The sequence below is a fragment of the Glandiceps talaboti genome, chromosome 1, assembly GCF_964340395.1.
Source record: "Glandiceps talaboti chromosome 1, keGlaTala1.1, whole genome shotgun sequence".
Lineage (NCBI taxonomy): Eukaryota > Metazoa > Hemichordata > Enteropneusta > Spengelidae > Glandiceps > Glandiceps talaboti.
The window spans coordinates 19115776-19136038 of NC_135549.1; the positions used below are offsets into that span (position 1 = coordinate 19115776).

Here is a 20263-nt window from a genome sequence, read left to right on the forward strand (position 1 = left end):
TGATGGGCTCTTACATAACACAAGTAAACAGCTGTAAAACCTGTATTCGGCCGTCTGCATGGACTGCAATTGAGGCAAACCTTATCGCCGTCTTATATCAGTTGTTATCAATTTATTAGGCTATTATAAGTAACACTACAAACAGCTTTAGAGATGCAAACAACTTTTATGACACCCGTTTTCGCCAGGCAAGCCCGCGGGTTTGTTGCACTTGGACCGCTAATGGTTTGTGAATGTCATGTTTATTTCGGATTTTTTTAATTTACAAAACAATTCTATCATGGCTTCCTACTTGAAAATTCAATGTGAAACAATATATTTTATATTATATTAAATTTAAATTTACCATGTACATTTGGTACCATCCCATACTTTGAATAAGACACATGAGTCAGCCTCCATGGGAGCTAGGCCGATAACTTGACATAGTAAATCAAAATACTGCCCAACAAACACGTTATCTAGGGTACATTTCTTGTCTTCGACACCTAGACTAGATGGGAGAGATGACCACTGGCGAAGCTCTTCAACCTGTTTGCGAATAAAGAGAATTATTTCTACTTTACATGTATCAGATTTGCAATAAAAAAATATTTACACAAAATTTGATTTTTTTCTGATGGTAAACTATAATTTTTATTGGGGCCAAGGCTTAAAACCACTGTCATACTGTGGATTGCATAATAAAGTTTGTACAAATGACATTTTACAAAAATGGAAGACAGAATCAATCACAAGTTTCTATGACAACCAACGCCAAAGCATGATACTGAGAATGTGTAACATATGTTAATACACTTCAAAGTTCCTGTTTTGTTCCTTGAAAAGTTTTAATGTGGACCATGCGATTATAAAATGTTGCATCTTGCAGTCAAAAAATCTGTTTCAGTTGAACTTTGACCTGAACTCTTCAATGTTTTGCAATTGATGGAGTGTACTGGATCAAATACTATGGCCTTACATCACTTTCATACTTTGACCTGGTTTAACCAGTGCATATGAAACCATTTGAAGTGACTGCTGTGTATCCTTCCTTACCTTTTGTTTGTCTTCATCAGTAAATGTAAACCCTTTACACCCCGTCCTAGCTTCCAGTGAACCTCCAACATTCCCATCAAATGCTAATGCTGCAAAGCCTGGAGTCCTCAGACCTTGTAATTGGTTATTGTATTTTTGTATCTGTGACATATAAAATGACAATAATTTAATCTTTGTCTAAAAATATCACTTCTGACTTCCCAATCCCCCCCCCCCCCAATAATTTTCAATAGAAACTCAAAATAAAACAACGGATTAGTTCTTTACTCGACTCTTCATTTGTGGCAATGTACTTCAGACATTTGCATAAAACGACTTGTTTTGATCATTTCTCAGATTTGAATTTTCAGTTTTTCTGTTCAGATCAAACCTACAGCTTCCTCAAAAATCCCACCCGGGCGTGAAACTAGTAAGACAACAAAACTGTTGGTACATCCATTAATAATAGTTGAGTCTGATACTGAGATCTTACCTTAAGTCTATGTAACCTGACAATATCCCCTACAGCATACACCTGAGGCAAGGTCTCTCTATCTTTGCCAAATAAAACACATTTTAGTCCGTTGTCATTGTCATCTAGGGAAGGGTCAACTAGGGTCACAATCATACAGTAATCTGGAAGAGTGAAACAACACGTGTGAACAAAATACACTGTCCCATACACAATAATTCACTTGTTGAAAAGACAAAAGATTTATAGTTTAGCCTCTAGGGGAGCCATTCAGGGGCATGCTTATGATTTTGGGGGGGGGGGGAACTTAATTGTGTACGGAGAGAGAGAGAGAGAGAGAGAGAGAGAGAGAGAGAGAGAGAGAGAGAGAGAGAGAGAGAGAGAGAGAGAGAGAGAGAGAGAGAGAGAGAGAGAGAGAGAGAGAGAGAGGGGGGGGGGAGGGAGGGAGGGAGGGAGGGAGAGAGACCCTGTCAAGTTAAAGATGATGTTTAACATGCACTGTACTGAAAAACAGGTACAGTTGTAGGTGTGGACGTTTCAAATAGCAGACCGTTTCATTGATCATTTAATGCGTTTGTGGAGTTTCATCGTGTAAAATATGTCCCGTTAAATAAAAATGAGAGCATGGTTGAAACAATGGGGACAAGACAGAGATGACTATAATTAGCATTATCTAATGACTTAATTATCATAATTATTTCTGGTGACAAGCACAGTTTTCCAAAGGATACCTACAAAAGTGTGTACAAAAGTGAGTTTTACCTGTTCCTCTAGTCTTATATGGTGGCTTGAAGAATTTCACCACACCATACACATCAATACTATTTGTCTCTTTAACCTGATTTAGTTTTGTGTACTTGTATGTTCTGACCTATAAATCAAATCAAATATGACATTTCAAGGTAAAACTACGCCTAACAGAATTCATTATTTTATGCTAAATTGTGTTAAGGGGGGTTGACAGGGGGAGCTGATTGGAAAGTTTAATCCTATCGTATACCCTTACAAAGGCAGTAATTGCTTGTATGCACTCAGGGAGTTGAGGAAGAATAAAGGGCCATTGTACGCCACTATAGATATGTGCCTTGCATAATAACTTTGAGGACCCTGGGCTCTCAGGAGAAAAGGCACATCATAAATACACATTATTATTATCAATTACTGCAGGTGAAACAGACAACACCTATCATTTCTTTTATATTTTGGGGGCAGTCACATTAACTACTTTCTTGATTTTAGACTGTAAAGGCACACAGACAGTAATAAAAAAATATTGTCATTGAACTGTAAATTCTAAAATATAGTACACTGTTAGTAGTATAGTGTACCTCCATGTCTACAGATAATTGGTAAAACACTTCAAATGATTTGATTCTGCAAGGCATAATTCACTCACTTTAACTGGACTCTTAGTGACAGCTGTGTTAGTACTTGTTTGTTGGCTAGCTGCAGGGGTACTCGGTACTGTCTCTGTTCGCTGGAACAAAACATAACACATTTGTAACATTGGATAATACAAGTATACTAGTCTATACCTAAATACTATCTCTTCAAGTTGGCAAATCCTGGCCTCTCCACCCACTTTTTGTTAACATCTGTTCCAATCTGTTTTCTGACAATCTTTGCATAATTATCATATAAATTGATATTTTCTTTAATGTAAACAGAGTAAAAATATATGAACAGCATACCTTTTGTTGATTGGTGTTCGTAGCAGTGTCGATATTCGTAGGTTTACTAGTCACTGGTTTTGCCTTCCATGTCTACAAATAGAAAATGTCAACTAAAAGTTATAAATACATCAAAAATATATGACAAAAGTAATTATTACAAAATACATGTAATAAGCATTTTACAAATATTACCGAATTTCGATTCGGTATTTGGAATTAAAGGATTTCCTTGTTATAACATTGGTGGCAGTATTTACAAATGCATCCTTAGCCCATGTACAATGAGATATGGATGTGTCTGTAAATACTGTCCTATTAAATAGACTAGAATAAGATAGAAAACTCTTTTGAAAATATCAATTTGAAACTCATAGATTCACATAACATAATATAACATGATTTAGTGAAGTTCATTTGTAGTCAAACCCCTTCAGAATTCAGAATGAAATCTTCTTACAGGTGTTTTTGCTGTAACGTCAAAAGGTTAATGTAGTAAAAACACACAATTTCTTTACTGGGGGTAGACAGAATCATATTTTTATCCAACAAAAATGATTCCCAATCTGTGATGGATGGACATGATATTGTCAATTCAATTAAATATATATAGTATAAATTGAAAGACATGAAAAATCTATAACCTGGAGAACGAGAATTGTTTTACATCTCAATTAAGATAAAAGTTTTTGATACATAGAAAGCATATATTTTTTCCTTTTAACCATAACAATTGCGAATTAATTCTGAAAAAATATCGATATAAGCCAGTTTAGTTTGACTTTTAGGTAGTTGTCTCTTGTAAAAGCAAACAAACTTTCATGTTTTTTATCTATCTCACCCTTACATACCCATATAGCTGTTGATTGGCATTTTTTGACATCTGCTATGAGTTGATAGGGATGTCCGTGGTCAGAGTAAAATGTTGGAGATTTTTCAATGAAGGCATCAGTTATGATAAGGACGTCCTGAAATAATCAAAGACATATTATGAACATAATGTAGCTTAGCTCTACAACAGTCTATTTTAGCTTACCTAGCAGAAATAATGTTTGCACCGATAAAAATCACAGTGAAAATGGAACCAATTTTTCTAAGATACTACAAATTTTAAAAGTAGATTTTGAGTGAATTGAAGTAACTAAATGACACATTTATTTAACTGTATAATGTACACACTAATATGAATCCACTGTAAAAGATAAGGTCAAACAAGGCCATGAAAGTCGGTCTAATCTTGATGTATCGAAACGCATTCTATCTGCCATATTTTGAAGACTTCAGGGGTATGTACACGTCCTTGTAAGTGATTACTTGCATTGGTGCATAGCACATAATATATTGTATACAGTTTTTAGTATTTGCACTACAGTGCAAAACCAACATCACTGCACATCTGTATGCAAATAAGCACATGGACAATCTATGATGCACACACACTATCCTGTGAATGAATAGTCATACTTTTACATCAACGGCAAATGAGTACTATGAAAACTATTCAAATCTTCCACTATATATACTTTCACACCTCAGCTGGCTTTTTCAGGAAGTTAGATTCCAACTATTATATTTTGTATGAAATCGGCTGTTTAGGATAAATACATGTAATAATAACAGAACCTCGCGATGTGTGAATAACAGACTGAGGGGTACACAGGGTACGTACAATGTATACTCATGCTTGCAGTGTTTTCTGCTGCATTTTCACTTTTGGCTACACAGAACACTGCAAAACCTTTTGCAAATACATGTATTTCAAATATGCCAACACAGGCACTCTATATTAATGGGTTCTGTTCTACTTTTTTTTTCTTTTTTCTTTTTTTTTTTTGGGGGGGGGGGGGGGGGGGAATATGAACAACAGCCAGATCTGGACTAACAAGAAAGTGTGGCTGGCTCATCCATTGCTTCACTGCTGCTCAGTAGAGGGAATACAAATTTTGCTTCAAGATATATGTAAGTGTACAAAAACACTTATTGGTTAACTAAAATTGGAATGAAAAGTACACACTAAAACAAACTTACATCTTTATGTATACTCTCACATTTCTCAGCATAATCCTGTATCAAGAATATATTTATTTGATTGTGACCTACGGCTGTGTTATCTTTGATGATCAATTTCAGTCGGCATATATTGCCAAATTTTTGCATCGGCCATCTTGTCACCACTGTACCCTGAAGAAAGAAGATAAAACATTTATTAAATTTCTGTATTGTACACTCTGACATCTGCTTTCTTGCTGTCACTATCCCCCTAGGTACAAATGACAACAAAGATGTTCAATTTTGTACACTGACCACATTACAGAAAATTAAGAACAAATTAAGCAAGTTAACAGGTATATTTCATAGACTTCGTTATGTAGTTCAAGAGCACATTCTTTTGTTGCTGTACAACACACTTGTTCTTCCCCATTTGTCATATGGTCTTGAAGTTTGGGGTAGCACTTATCAATCTTATCTAAAAGAAATTCTCGCCATTCAAAAGAAAATTGTGGCATTCAGTAGCCAAAATGCCCAATGGCATTCAGATCACTTATTTATTTATTTAAACACCTTTGTATTTTAGATATTTACAAACAATGGGATTATCAAATAGGAATTGTTATGCACGATGTTATAAATAACAGAGTTCTGCCACACTTTTTGAATTTTTTCTCCAAAATTAGTCATTCTTATGTCAGGAAGCAACAAGAATGGAATTATCTACCTCCCCAAATACAGACACAGTTTGGGTCAATTCAGCACAAAATTTACTGGTGCTAAAACTTGGAATTCAATCCCTTCATATAAGAGATACCCATTGTCAGAGTAAGTTTATAAAAGACTTCAAGAAGTACCTCCTAAACCAATAATAGATGCCATCTTTTTATTAATATAATACTACTATTTATCATCACACTTTATAAGTTCTGTATCATGGCCGTTATTATCATTATTATTTGTAAGTTTTTCTTGCTGTAAATTTGTATATATATATTGTCTAGTGTTCTTCAGTGAGTGAGGTCAAACTTGATAAGTTGTTTTGTCAACTACTTTTGTCCTCATTTCCAAGTCTGCTCATTGACAAATGTATTTTGTTGTTCACTCAATTTTTTTATAGTTTCAGTTGTATCATTTTTAAACAAGTAGAAATAAAGTTACACTTGTCTATCATTATTACTCTGGACTATGATTTCAAGATTATCTGCCAAGATACTGGTATTTCACAGAGAGAAACTATAACAATGTTATTAAATACTTGTTGCCCCAGATTACAATGTTTCAGTTGACTGGGTTTCCACTCTAGTTTAATATAAATAACTCTATCTATAAATACTAGTAGCTAGTGATCACTGCCATTGTGCAAATCAAACAATATTGAACAGACACATTCTCCAAATACCAGACAAACAATTGAATGAACCTCAGGGAGAATGCTAAAAAACAAGTAGTTGCAGGCTATATTGTACGACCTTAGTGTGTGTGCGTTTTGACTTTCAATGAACCTAAACGCTAACCCCTAAAAAGGGCTTTAGACAATGGGGACTGTTGTATGTACAGACAAAGATTTGACTGTACCAACGACACAACAGCAAACAACACACTGAATGTTCACCCTATTCACCTGACTATTATCAATTATGTAACATTTGTGAACATTTTTCACATGACTAAAAGTCACCACATGACGAAATAATGAAGTAAACGTCAGATATTCTGATGAAATCAGCTGTGATACTTATCCTGTGAGTGACCTTTCACCCTTTGACCTCATACTCATAAGTACACGTCGTCGTCCTACAGCTAGCTATTAAAACTACAGACAGTGTGCATTTAACAAGGTACAAGACACCATCATGTCTCTACTGTGGACTACCATAGCTCTTTTCTTGTATGCTGAAATTGCCATTGTTACCATACTTCTGTTGCCGTTTCGCCCAACAATGTAAGTATAATGTTTTTCACACCTAGTCTAACATAATATGCCTCTAGAATGTGTTTCACTTCCAAGGCATATCATTCTACAAGTTTACATTGGCAGCCATTAATATTATTATGCTGCATACAAGTATCTGGGTTGTTGACATTTTTTTCATTTTTCATTTCGAGACCAATTAACCATATCACAGAAACATGCAACTCACACTCATTATACCGTAATAAAAAATGTGTATTTAGCAGATTATATTTCAAATGTTATTACAGTCAATTTTTGCTCTAATTTCTTTACGACTGAGACCAAAATACAAACAAATGCCACACATATATAATATGTAGTACATGCAGGCATACTAATATTGGGCCTACAGATCAAATTTCTTGGGTACATTCTTATCAATAAGATTTGGGGAAAAGAAAATGTCACGCTGTCAATGTGATTAAAGGGTACTGTGGTAATATATAAAACTTGACTGCCTTGAATATCATCAAATATTGTATGGAAAATTTAAATTGGGTTTAAATTGTGACAAGGTTATAATTGCACTAAGTTAATGACTCATCAATACTAAACAGTTTGTCTGATTCATACAATTCTGTCAATAATGGAAGTATACACATACAATACATCTCATAATCCAACCCAGAAAATGAATAAGTGTGTGTGATTTCTGTGATTTTATTTTTTTTAAAGCCCTCGAAATGTAAATATTTTTTCTCAGTGATGTACTACTTTAAGGTTGGTGGCCTATAGTATGGAAATAGAAGTAGTATGGATATAAAAGACTATGTATACATGTATCTAACAATACATGGGGGTACACCCCTCCCCCACCCCATTTTGCTTTCACTTTAAATCAAACAACATAACCCAGAGATCATGGAGATTCTGTAACCTGACTACAGACCTTAAAATAGATGAACCATTTTCCTGATGATTATTTTCATTTCCTAGTAGTCTAGATGTGATATCAAATCATCTATAACTCCTAAAAAGAAAGATCTTGAGATTTGATGCCTTGATATATAAACATTGATCAAATTCCATCCTAGAGTTAAAGCTAACAATTACTTTAAGTATATGTACAAGAGACTCTGGCTATCTGACTTGATTATTGATATACTGGCTGGCCAATGATATATTCAAGCCAGACAAACAAGTCTCTGGGGCGGGATACAGGAATCAAGAAAAATAGCCTTTTTGAAGAATAATATTAGCAAGCATTTGGATCAAAATTTCAACAAATTGTCTAGTACAATTTCGACATTTTGTATTTATGAATTTATGATGACAACTTTAAAAAATGTTTTGTTTTTTAAAAAAAATGAAAATTGCCTCCTACAGAGTGAAAAATATGAAAAATGTGATATAATAATATACACAGGTGTCAAATTTCATCATACCGTAAACAAACTATACTGTAATGTATTTAATTAATAAAGCCTATTAAAAGAAAAACAAAGCACTTAATATACAGGGAATGTCATCTGTACGGTACTAGGGTATTCTGATTCACATCTAAATTTTTAAAAAATTGAGTACTCTACTATTATAATATTTTTCAATATTAAAGGGATAAACACTGAAAATTTGGAGTCAATATCTTTATTTTTAAAATATTTCTAGAATAAAGAATTGGATGTAAAAAACAGCCTAGACAACAACCTAAACAATTACTATGATATGCAACAACTATGGTATGTTGGAAACCTACATGTACAAATGTATAGACACTGCCAAGTTATAATACAGTCTGTAAATTAGTGTAAAGCTGTTTTACACTCCATCTGTTTTCTTTACAGGTGGAAAAAGATTTTCAATTGGAGCTGGTTTGGATGGTTCACAACTCATGCTAACTTCTATTTTACTTGTTTCTTGATATTACTAAGTGTGCTGTTTGTAGGTAAGGTCGTTGTAACAAACCATGGCCTGTTACATGTACATGTACATGCTTCCCTGGACTTACTTTTTCATCAGATACAACTTTACTGAACAATTAATTACATGTATTTATTAAAAACCAAAACCTCACCATTGGAACTGAATGAGAAATGAAGAGTTACCCAGGCACTAGTCAATACTAAGTGTTCTAGTTAAAGGCCACCCACTATTTGAAGAAAACTAAATTGGGGGGATTTTTGAAATTTTGACAAAACAGCAATATTTAGCATCATGAGAAAGTTTGTGGAAGTCTTCAAGCCTGTAGTGCTTTCTGATTAGTGGGAAAAATGAATTACATACAATAACCAAAACAAAACATTATCAAATCTGGATATGTATTTGGATTAATTGCAATTGATGAGACAGCAATCTGAGTACATAGTAAGCATGTCATTAAATTGTACTAGGATTAAAGAGTTGCAGTCAAATATGTAATTACAGGTGTACAAGTATGATAATCACAACAATATTGTTTTATTTTTCCAGATTCTATCCGTGAAATGCAAAAACATGATGTGTCTGGGGAAATTGATTTAAAAGTGGTACCAGCAGCAGAACATTTGAGTCGAGTCAAGTATTTCAGAGCTCAGAGAAACTTCTGGATCACCGGCTTTGCATTGTTTTTATGGATGTGAGTATGGTACTCAAATTTTACTAAAAATTAGATGTGAATCAGAATACCCTAGTACCATAGAGATGACATTCCCTGTATAAGTGTTTTGTTTTTCTTTAGGCTTCATCAGTTAAATACATTGTTTACTGTCCTTGAATTTCCCCAAAACCTACCAGTCAGACAGGAGAAAAAACAAAGTTTCACAGAAACAAAAAACACAATACTAGCATGTCATGTAAAATTCACCTTCTTGTCGATTCATTTTCTGTTTGTGCCTAAATGTACTACACTAGTGAAATGTAAATGTCAAAGTCCAAAGTTTGATTATCTTAAACAACTATTTAGACATATGTATAGTTATTCTGAAGATATTTGGTTGACCTTTACAAATGGTATAAAATATGGCCGTGGGCAGAAATTTTGATCAAAATGAAATGTGTTTGTTTTTTCTAAGTCTATCAACAAACCTCCCCTGCACACAGTACAGCAAACACAGATTTTATTTGATGGCAATTTATTTGAAGTCTTATCAATAAGTATAAATTCATAATCCTGAAAACAACACATTTAGATATTCATTATCAAACTCTCTTACCAAACAGCAATTATATATTAAACATTACATATAGTTTTCATATTAAAAGCTTTTTGGATTTCACTTACATTATAATGATTGACTTTACAATTCATTGACATATACCCTGAACTAATAAATCATTGACTTATATTTATGTAAACTTGCGTCTGTAGCTGTACATTATGAAAATTAATGTTGTGCCTGCACTCAGGTATTTTTCATCAATCTGATTTCAGACAAGATTTTGAATTAAATATTCTCTTTTTATCTACAGGGTTTTGAAACGTCTCTGTGTTCTGATTTCAAAAGAAGCCGATCTGACAGAAAATTTACAAACAAATGCCATCCAGCATCATGAAGAGTTGACACAGACTAAGGATGGTAATTTAAATATCTTTGCTTTAATTTACCCTGTTAAATTCTATATGCTATGTGGAAGATCTATCTGTCAGACTGTCAGTGTTTTCCTTGATAACATCATTAACAATAATCTGTCGTACGCCATGCCAGGGCGCCCTCACACATCAGTCAAACCCTCCTAAGGAGGCCGGTGAAGGCATAACATCACGGCATATTACTGTCTACATTACGAATTGATGCATCATAAATTCTTACACGTAAACAATTGTAAAAGTTTATTTCATTTGGACAGATTTGATAGTCTTGGCAAAAAAAGGAGAGAATAAATGTGATTCAATACTGCCAAATGTGTTAACTTTCATATCATATGCTGCTTATGCATACAATACCACACACACACACACACACACACACACACACACACACACACACACACACAGCCACATATGCACAGAGGCATAATCTATGTATCTATCAGAAAATACAAACTTTTTGTTTGAAGAAATACCACATATTTAATAATCAGATGCTTTAGCCTGGTGATGACCATGTCAGTGAGGGTGGCTGGTGGTGCACCCTTTGTTAATCCACCATGTCACATCTGATGAGAAGATATTGGCACTAAAACTAAAAGCATTTATTATAAAAAAATATTTTGTGAGAATTATTCTCTGCTGTTTTATCCAACAGATTTGAGAAAGACAGCAACAGAACTAGCTATAAGTCAGAAAGAAGCGAATGAAGGTACTGTTAACATATGAGTACTTGTCACAGTGGCTTTACTATTTTCCTGTTTTCTGAATAGTACTTGATTCATCGTCTACAACTGGATTCAGATTACATGTACATACCGGTACCTTTTATTACATATAGTATGAACGACACTATGACTGTCTTAGATATGTCAGTATGCATTTGCACTGATTTTTCAGAGTCTTGCAATATTTCTCATACCTTGAACAATTACTCTGTAAGTTAGTATTAACTAACAGCAGATTTGAAATAGGAAATATCAGAAAATCCTTATTTGTTTCACGTACTTTCACCATTCCCTTCTCAATATTATTTCTCGAACTTAACTTCAAGTAAGTAATTATTCAGGTTAAATATCATGGTATCCTGATATTTCATTTTCTCTAACTGTATATTCTGACAGTTGGATAATTCACTTCACTTCACTTCAGTTCAGTTCAGTTATAGCACAAAAGTTGATCTCTCTCCAACATCTACATGTGTGGCTATGGGAACACCACTTCAGGAAATTGGCATTTTCATAAGCTATGGGTTCTGGAAAGTCATTTCATGATTTTTCATCATCTACACATCACTTGCGATTTCAGAGAAACATCAAGTCGATACTGTGAATTTATAGGGTATCTTTACTATAGGTCATTGCATCATGGGAGTTAGCAGAAATAATATATTCATGGTTGCACAATGAATATTCATGAGTAATGTTTTACAGTGAAGGGAATTGACACTTAGGAGTCATGAATATTCATTGTGCAACCATGAATATATGTTTTGTTCCACGTTAGTATAGACAGTTATATTTATTCTTGAATTGATTTGGGTTAAAGTTGAATTCTGTACATATTGTTGCACATGCACCAGAGATTACTTGCACCGTAACGGTTGTGTTTGCATGTTATTTGCACTGCAGTGTAATACCAAAAACAGTATTGCATATCTGCATGCAAATGATATACAAATTAGGATGTGATCATTCATTCTATACAAAAGCGGGTGATCATATTTTACTGTCATTTTTATGGAATTTTGCTGTTTCAAAACAAACATATGTAATAATAAGAGAACACCCAGGCCAAGGAGTGTCAGTGTGGGTATTCAGGTACATTTACACTTGTGCTTGTAGTGTTTTCTACTGCACTTCCATGACACTACGTACAAGTAACAACCATAGTCAGAGTGTAAGGTACTACGTCATGATGCCGGGGCACCTTCACACATTGTTCAACCCCTCCTGAACGACATAATGTATTTTACAGTCTAACTCCAATCACAGAAAATACATACAAATACCAAGAGTATATATGCCATACTTGCACTTGTACATCATGGAGTCCCGGTTCTGTCATAGCATCCATATTTATTGTCCTGCTACATCAGTTCAACATTGCACTATATTGTTTTATTATATCTACAGTATATCTTTGTTCCAACAGCACAGAAGACTAAAAAACTTGAGATGGCCACCCTTCAGGAGCAAGTGCAAGGTGAAATACAACTTTCAAGAACTTAATTTAAAACTGTGGAGACTCAAGACTAACAAACTGAGAATACACAATGCAAATCATATCAAAGTTTCAATCAGCTTATAATTAATATTCATAACTCTTTTAATAGACTATATTATGTAAATTATCATAAAGTTTATCATCCATTTATATTATTCTCATCTATCAAGAAAGCTGCTACCTTTTTTTCAAATATATTGCGATAGTAGGTCAACAGGACAAAATGGGTACAAGTAAACATACAGTCATGCAAGACATACATGTGAAATGTCCTCTACGATCGATGTCTTTCTTTTCTAACAGAGCTATTATAAAAGAAATCAGAATCTGAAGTTGCCACTTTGCGTAATATACTAATAAAGTAGAAGATAATGAATACATATCTGTATCTGAACATATTCTAGGGACAAAGTCTGTAAATGAGGTCCCATTTTTGCATACAGTCAACATACAAATGCTACATATACGCTAAAAACTTATGTAGTTCGAAGCACATCTGAGTTAATTAATACAGTGTGACAGAGGTGTGCAAATTTGAGTACATGTAGTGCAGAATTTTTCAATTCTATTCATACTCAAAAATATATGTCGTAGTGCCATTTTACATGAATTTCTGATAAGATCTTAACGTACATGAATCAACATGTTTCAGTAATCAGAGTGATGTAAATGTATTTCCATATGACACAAAAACTAATAACTAAAAATATAACGTTACAGACGTGCCTCTTTAAAATATTATAATATAGAATTTACTTTATATAGGATATGAATTGATCTTGCATATGGAATAGATTTAAGGCATGTTCTTTGTTTCTTCCTAGATCTGAGTAAATGTAGATCAGAAGTTGTAACACTGACAGGAAAAGTAGAAGGTAAATGAAGTGGATTCCTTATATGAGTCAAAGGTCAAGGTTCATAGGTCAAATTCATTAACATTATACGTACACAATATACCACTTGAAAGCTAGTAGATCTTACAGTGATGAGTAGTAGTACATTCTATTTTAATTTATTGATTAAATATACTTTGGCAAATCTACACAGATGTTTATCCCAACTATACATACTTTTTACTTTTCAACTTTAGATTTGTTAGCGGAGTAAATAGAATGCATGTATTATGTTCCTTCAACAGAACTGAAAATGTGTGAATCGGAAGCAGCTCAATTGAAGAAAGAAGTGGCAGGTATAGTTATCAGATACTCAGTTTTACATCCTTGTTACCATTGTAATTAACGTACACATACAATGTACAGCAAAGATGAACATGCGTGGCTTACTGAACCAGTTCTAAAAAATCTCAACACAAGCAGTGGTATGAGTCTGACTATGAAAGATAAACAGAGTACCCAAAATGCCATAAACAGGCTACCAGTCTCTGAGCCCTGTCGTGTTCAGATAGGGAAGGATGCATGAACACTGATTGATAATTAACATCTATATAAACAGAAAGAACTACAGTAATTAAGAATGTTAGGTTTTGAAGATGACATTTTGATCAATATTACAATCATGAATAACACCCACTTTTGTCTTTGGGCTGTCAACAGAACTGAAGAAGTCTGAAACAGACATGAACATATTGAAACAGCAAGCTGAAAATAATAAACAAGCCTATGACGAACTGTTAGAAGAACATAGAAAACTACAGGTGAGTGATTGCAGTGTCTTTTGTCATAAAACTATGGTAATGATGGAGAGGAGGAAATGTTATGTCAGTTAGTTAATAATAGTATCGGTATATCAAAATTTGTTATATGGCAGTCCCTTGTAATTTAATAATAGATTTCACCTACATACATAATACCTATCTCCAACAAACAACATACACATTTTTTGCTTTCATGCCGACGGATTATTTTCAAAATTGTTATTAAGTATTAGCAGTGCTGTCTAAAACTTTGAAGTGAATGGATAAAAAGATGGAACTTTAGCATTGGAGCACAGTTGAAAGTTGAATAATGTCGTGTTGTATATAGTATTTTTGGCAGCGTATACTGTCTGAATTTGAACCTGTGAAAACAACCAACATAAAAGACGATTTCATGTTGTATTTATATCGGTCCTCCATATTTGAAGAGTTAATTTAGTAAAGAGAGTTACGTGGAAGAGCTCAAGAATTTCAAATTGAGATGACTGTTGTTTCAGTTTAGAATTTCAGAACATAAGCTGTTGAAACTGGTAGACATACAAATATTCCTAGAGCAGAACGAAAATGTATAATGTATGTAATAAGATTGAGGATGAATATCATTTTATGATGGAGTTCTAATGAGCAAAGAAAAAAAATTAATTATTAAGTGAAAAAAAAACCAGCTTAATAATTAATGTAAAATCATTCATCTGTGGAGCAATTCATTGCAATAATGAGAAAATGTCATTTACCAGTAACATAATTTATTAAAAGCAGCCTCTAAAATTGTGCAGGGTATATAATGACATAATATGGCAACCCCATCATCTACCAGTAAGATGGCTTATTAAAATCGGCCTTCAAATATATGAAATAATATAGTTAGACCACAAAACACCAATGGTCCTTAGAACTGTTGATTGTTTTTCATTGCTATACTTTGTACTATGTTGGGTTGTGATGTGTTGTGTTGTGTTGTGTTGTGTTTTGTGTTTATTTTTCTTAATTCTTTTTTACTTATTTTAGTTGGCAACCACAGAACAGCTTCTGTAGCTGATTTTTCTGTTGAATAATAAAATAAATTTAAAAAAATATAAATGAATATGTGTATAACAGATGTCTGACATAAACGTTCTATTTTTAGAATTGTCCGACATCTGTCACTGACAATCAAGGTTTTGTAAATACACATACCATCTTATGGTGTCATCTTACAGTATCATCGATGGAAAATGGGAATGTCAGAATTGATTAATAACCACATATGATCGTCTTTAATATCTACTGGGCTCTAAACATGGCTATGAAAATGAGTGCAAAATTGGTACTGCCTATGCCCCCAAAATGTTGTTTTGTAAATATCTCACTTGTACCGGTGTATAATCTCTGGCAGTCAATAGTACTACTACTAGTACTAGGGCATTAGCCAGCCTGGTCAACAATTTAAATCACAGTACATGTGTATATACATCAATTCTCCATTGCAAAAAAGATAGCAGTTAACCAAAACATGAGGGTATCAGGGGTGAACAAATCATTTTGTGAACTGGTGGTCCCCGGAGCAGTGCCTTAAACAAAAACAGTGGTCCTGCTGAAAAGAATTAGTGGTCCCAGGTCCCACTAATGCGAAACATTAAATCTTACCTATGAATCTGTATATTCAGATGACTTTTTAACATAGTTATTAATAGTAAGGTACTGGTCCGACGGACCAGACAAGGTAAAATTTGTGTGGTCCGCCCTAAAAAATTGCTAGTCCCTGACCCAGGACCAGTGGATTTGTTTATATTTACAATGATTATTTTTCATGTCATGATTATTGCATTGACAGTTTGTATATTATCATCCTCTAATGCACTCATCATACTTTATTCAATTCCTTGCTTTTCTGTTATTTTTTTTTTTCAACAGGAGAAGTTCAACCCAGGTGCAGAGACTACGAAAGATGAATAGCTAAGACTCAATTGTAGTGGGAGACTGGAGGAAGATTTTCATCTCCAAACACTACTGTAACAATATATATGTATACGGGTGTGTAGTTGACATAAAGAATGGCTTATGTCATATTATACACTTACTGTATACTGGTTATATGTAGCTACAACCCATGAAAAAACACTGATGCGTTTGAATGGCAGTCATATTTGATTGTTATACCATGTAACATTCTATCAGTAAACAGAGTCAACAAAGTCATGGGATCCTGGCTCCTGTGGTGTTTATGCATTGATAAGTTATTGGTATGTCTTTGCATGAAACTTGCCTCATTCCTGCTTACAACAAGCAAGCAAACGCATCAGTGTTTTTCCGCGGACTGTATTTCTTATATTCCGGTTTGCATTATGTATATCATATTATTAATATGCTTTTATGTAACAGTGAATGTAAGATTGATGTATATTTACATATTATATTAGTTATGATCACATGATACTATTAAGACTTCATCATTGGCTACACAACACTTAATCATGCAGTATGGTGATTTTTGCAACACTGTAGAAACGTGGAGCGACTGTTCAATACATCCACATTTGCATTCAAGCTAGGGGGTCAAGATTAGTGAAGAGATCTATGAGAATAATGTTAGACCCCTTAGCTGATTGATGGTGTTTATCACATGTCACATAAACATGTTATCATCATAGACTTTCCTATTTAGAGGGAAACTCAACTCTACTCTTCATTTATTTGGACAAAACTGTACATAACAATGAATTATTGGCAAATTTACATGAAATTTTTTTTTAAAAGAATTCATAATCTTTATGGTCAAAGAAGGACAAAAATTTTATAAACTGATGAGCATATGGAAATTATTAAAGTGGCCATATGGCTAACAAGTTGGGATTTATTTTTGGATTTTTTATTCATAAAACAACTTTACTTACTAACTTAGTATGTTTTCCTACTATCCATCGATCCTCTTATTACTACAGTGTTGCCAAGCTGATTTCAATCAGTTATTTTTTCTTGAGGGGAAAACGAGTGGCTATAAATGTCTGCATTGTAGTATGTGGTATTTGAAACAATGAGTTATTTGTAGATAGATATTTTTCAAAAAACTTGTGCATTATTATTGCCTGTAGGCTGTATTTGTATTTCTTCATTTCTATATTTTTTTCCACAATTTATTTAGTTTTCATGACAGTATGGCAGCTATACATTTACCCCATTTCATAATCACACAAAATACAACTGACAATACATAAAACATTGACATATATTTTATTGAGGAAAACAATCAATGTGAGAAATTTTATTACGAAATTTCATAATTTGTAAGTTAAAGGACTATTTTTGTCTCTTTTTAAAATGCTAGTTATCTGGAATACTATTCTTACATCCGTAGTTAGAGAGAACCAATTTAGAATTCAGACATGATAAAATCATTTTAATTAAAGGAAAAGTCCAGTCAAACTAACATTGTATTTCTGGCATTAGTACACTAAGTCTTGCATTGATGACTGTTACCAATTTACACATGATTTTGGACAATAAAATTACACCTCAGTAAGTTATTCATCTTTGAAATCTTGTAAAGATGCTCTTTTGCACTTGACATGTGTTCAGCCATTTTTCGGCATTTCCTGCTAGGGATTATGGTAAAACCTCTGTGGATGACAATATCACATTTACCACAATCTTGTTGTCTTTACACTCTTTGGATTACATTTCCAAGGAGATTTGGGTAACTGTGACATCAACAAAACAACACCATCATAAACAGACACCACACCTCTTTGGGCATATTGAATTCCCTAAGGTAGTATATACAGTTTTAGTAAAAAACAGTTTCCATCTGAAATTTTTAATTTAACCCCAGGAGTTCTTGTCAGTGCTGTATCCAAGTCAAATCAAGAAGTCTTTTTTTTTTAAATGTCCCATTTCAGATGCATGATACATTTTAAATGATCACAGATTTTGATTTAATTTTCACATTGTCATTTGTTTGGAATAACAAATTTTTAAAAACTAGTTTATATTTGTATTCTCTGATGATAAGTGATTCAAATTTGAGTATTGTATGATATTACTGAGAGAGACTATAGCTTTAGTTTTAGTTTTATATTATTTATAAATCACTTTATATGCTCACATCACAGTGGTATGTATTTACTAGTGGTAGTGTTCTGTAGTTTTTTGCTGTAAAGCTAATAAAACAGATGCCTTTTTGTGATAACCTACAACGTACATGTGATATGGTCTTTGTGAGAAAGCTAGTGCATTTTGAGTATCCCTACTATCAATCTGATTAAAATCTGATGTGGTGAAAGTGGCTAAATGCTTTATTTACTTCTATTTATATCGTTTTGTGTCGTTTGTTTTTGTTCTGAGTGATCGCCGCCTTCCCACAAACGACACGAAACAATGGAAATAGAGGTAAATAAAGCAGATTACCCTACAATGTACATGTATACTTATGGTCTTTGTGATAAACCTATTACATATCAGTATCCCTACAATGTACATGTATATGGTCTTTGTGAGAAACACATCCTATCCCTCCAATATCAATTGATTATGACATGTGGTAGAATAAGAGCATAAAACAAAGGTCCCATAATTACCTCTGACTAATTATTGGACGCTTAGATGTTATTCCCCAATAGTTTTTGTTTGTTATTACCCAGGGAAAATACGAGTGACCTAAGGGGCCTTGTCACTACTTGTCTATTGACTCATTGGGACAAAACCCCACTAAGTCCTGAATATTTTCTGGTTGAATGAAGACAAATTTTGGCGAATGTGTAATCTGTAATCTAAGTCTTCAAGCATAATTCCAAGCGCCAAGCATCTGCCAAATGTTTACTGCACGAACCCAAGTACAGACTACATACGGTCAGGTGATATGGTAGGTACATGCACTCTTATGTGATGCACCTTCAAAATGAACTTGAAGACATTTATTCTCCAGAGCATTCTAACCGCATGCAGTAGACCGCCTCTGAACTCTACATCATGGTGAAACTTATAAATTTATAAATTCACTGATTGATTTGGAAAAATAATAGTGATTTGGTAATTGTTTTGACTCATATTTCGAACACTGCAGATCCAGCAATATAAACATGAGTTATCGCAACACAGAAGGACCAGGGTACAAAATTTACATTTTTAAAAAATGTTTTAATAAACTGGCTTGTGTGTGTGGTGCCAATACTACATTCTGAATAGTGTTTCAATCGTTGGACAAAGATTAATGAAGACTAGAAAACTTTATGTATCAATTTTTCTTCTTTGTATTTTGAATTCTTACCTTAACATACTTGTCTTTTAAGCTAACATTCTCGTTGATGTCTGGAATGGAGATCTGAGTTAACCTTGCTGGTAAGTCTGGTTGAGATGACGACTTACAGATGTGGACATTGACAGACATCTCAATATATTGACCACCTGCAGGGAATATAATCATAACCCCAATAAATTACATACATTATATTGAAGTGTTTTTGGTGCTAAGTTCACAATAACCAACACCACTTATCACAATGTTCATATAAAGAAAAATGAAAAATGAATACATTGCAACAAATGGCTACAAAGCTTAGAGTTTCAAAAAACCAAATCCAGACTTGTTTAGCTATCCATGTATCACTTCATCAGGTCAGTTATATATATACTATATAACCCAATATCAAGTAAGATACTCAGGAGCTGTTCACACCGTGTTAAACACTGTTGCGATCATCTGACACACACACACACACACACACACACACACACACATACATACACAAAATCACTTATTAGTATTTTACTTTAGGATTGGAAGTACGGCTGACTTTGA

The 20263-nt window shown here is 33.6% G+C and overlaps 1 protein-coding gene across 1 annotated transcript; it reads left to right on the forward strand.

Annotated features, from left to right (window-relative positions):
* Positions 1-6974: 6974 nt before the first annotated feature.
* Positions 6975-18637, forward strand: LOC144438283 (B-cell receptor-associated protein 29-like). The gene is made up of 10 exons (XM_078127341.1): positions 6975-7093; positions 8890-8990; positions 9515-9659; positions 10493-10599; positions 11269-11322; positions 12765-12815; positions 13661-13711; positions 13975-14025; positions 14390-14490; positions 16384-18637. Exons 1-10 carry the CDS (start codon positions 7005-7007, stop codon positions 16423-16425), a joined length of 792 nt encoding a protein of 263 aa, XP_077983467.1. The 5' UTR covers positions 6975-7004; the 3' UTR covers positions 16426-18637.
* Positions 18638-20263: the final 1626 nt, after the last annotated feature.

Excerpts from the sequence above, each read along its gene's own strand:
- LOC144438283 (XM_078127341.1), top strand. The coding sequence starts at position 7,005 with ATGTCTCTACTGTGGACTACCATAGCTCTTTTCTTGTATGCTGAAATT. Across the intron at positions 7,094-8,889 it reads TTGCCGTTTCGCCCAACAAT|GTGGAAAAAGATTTTCAATT; the intron begins GTAAGTATAATG and ends TTTTCTTTACAG. Across the intron at positions 10,600-11,268 it reads GTTGACACAGACTAAGGATG|ATTTGAGAAAGACAGCAACA; the intron begins GTAATTTAAATA and ends TTTATCCAACAG.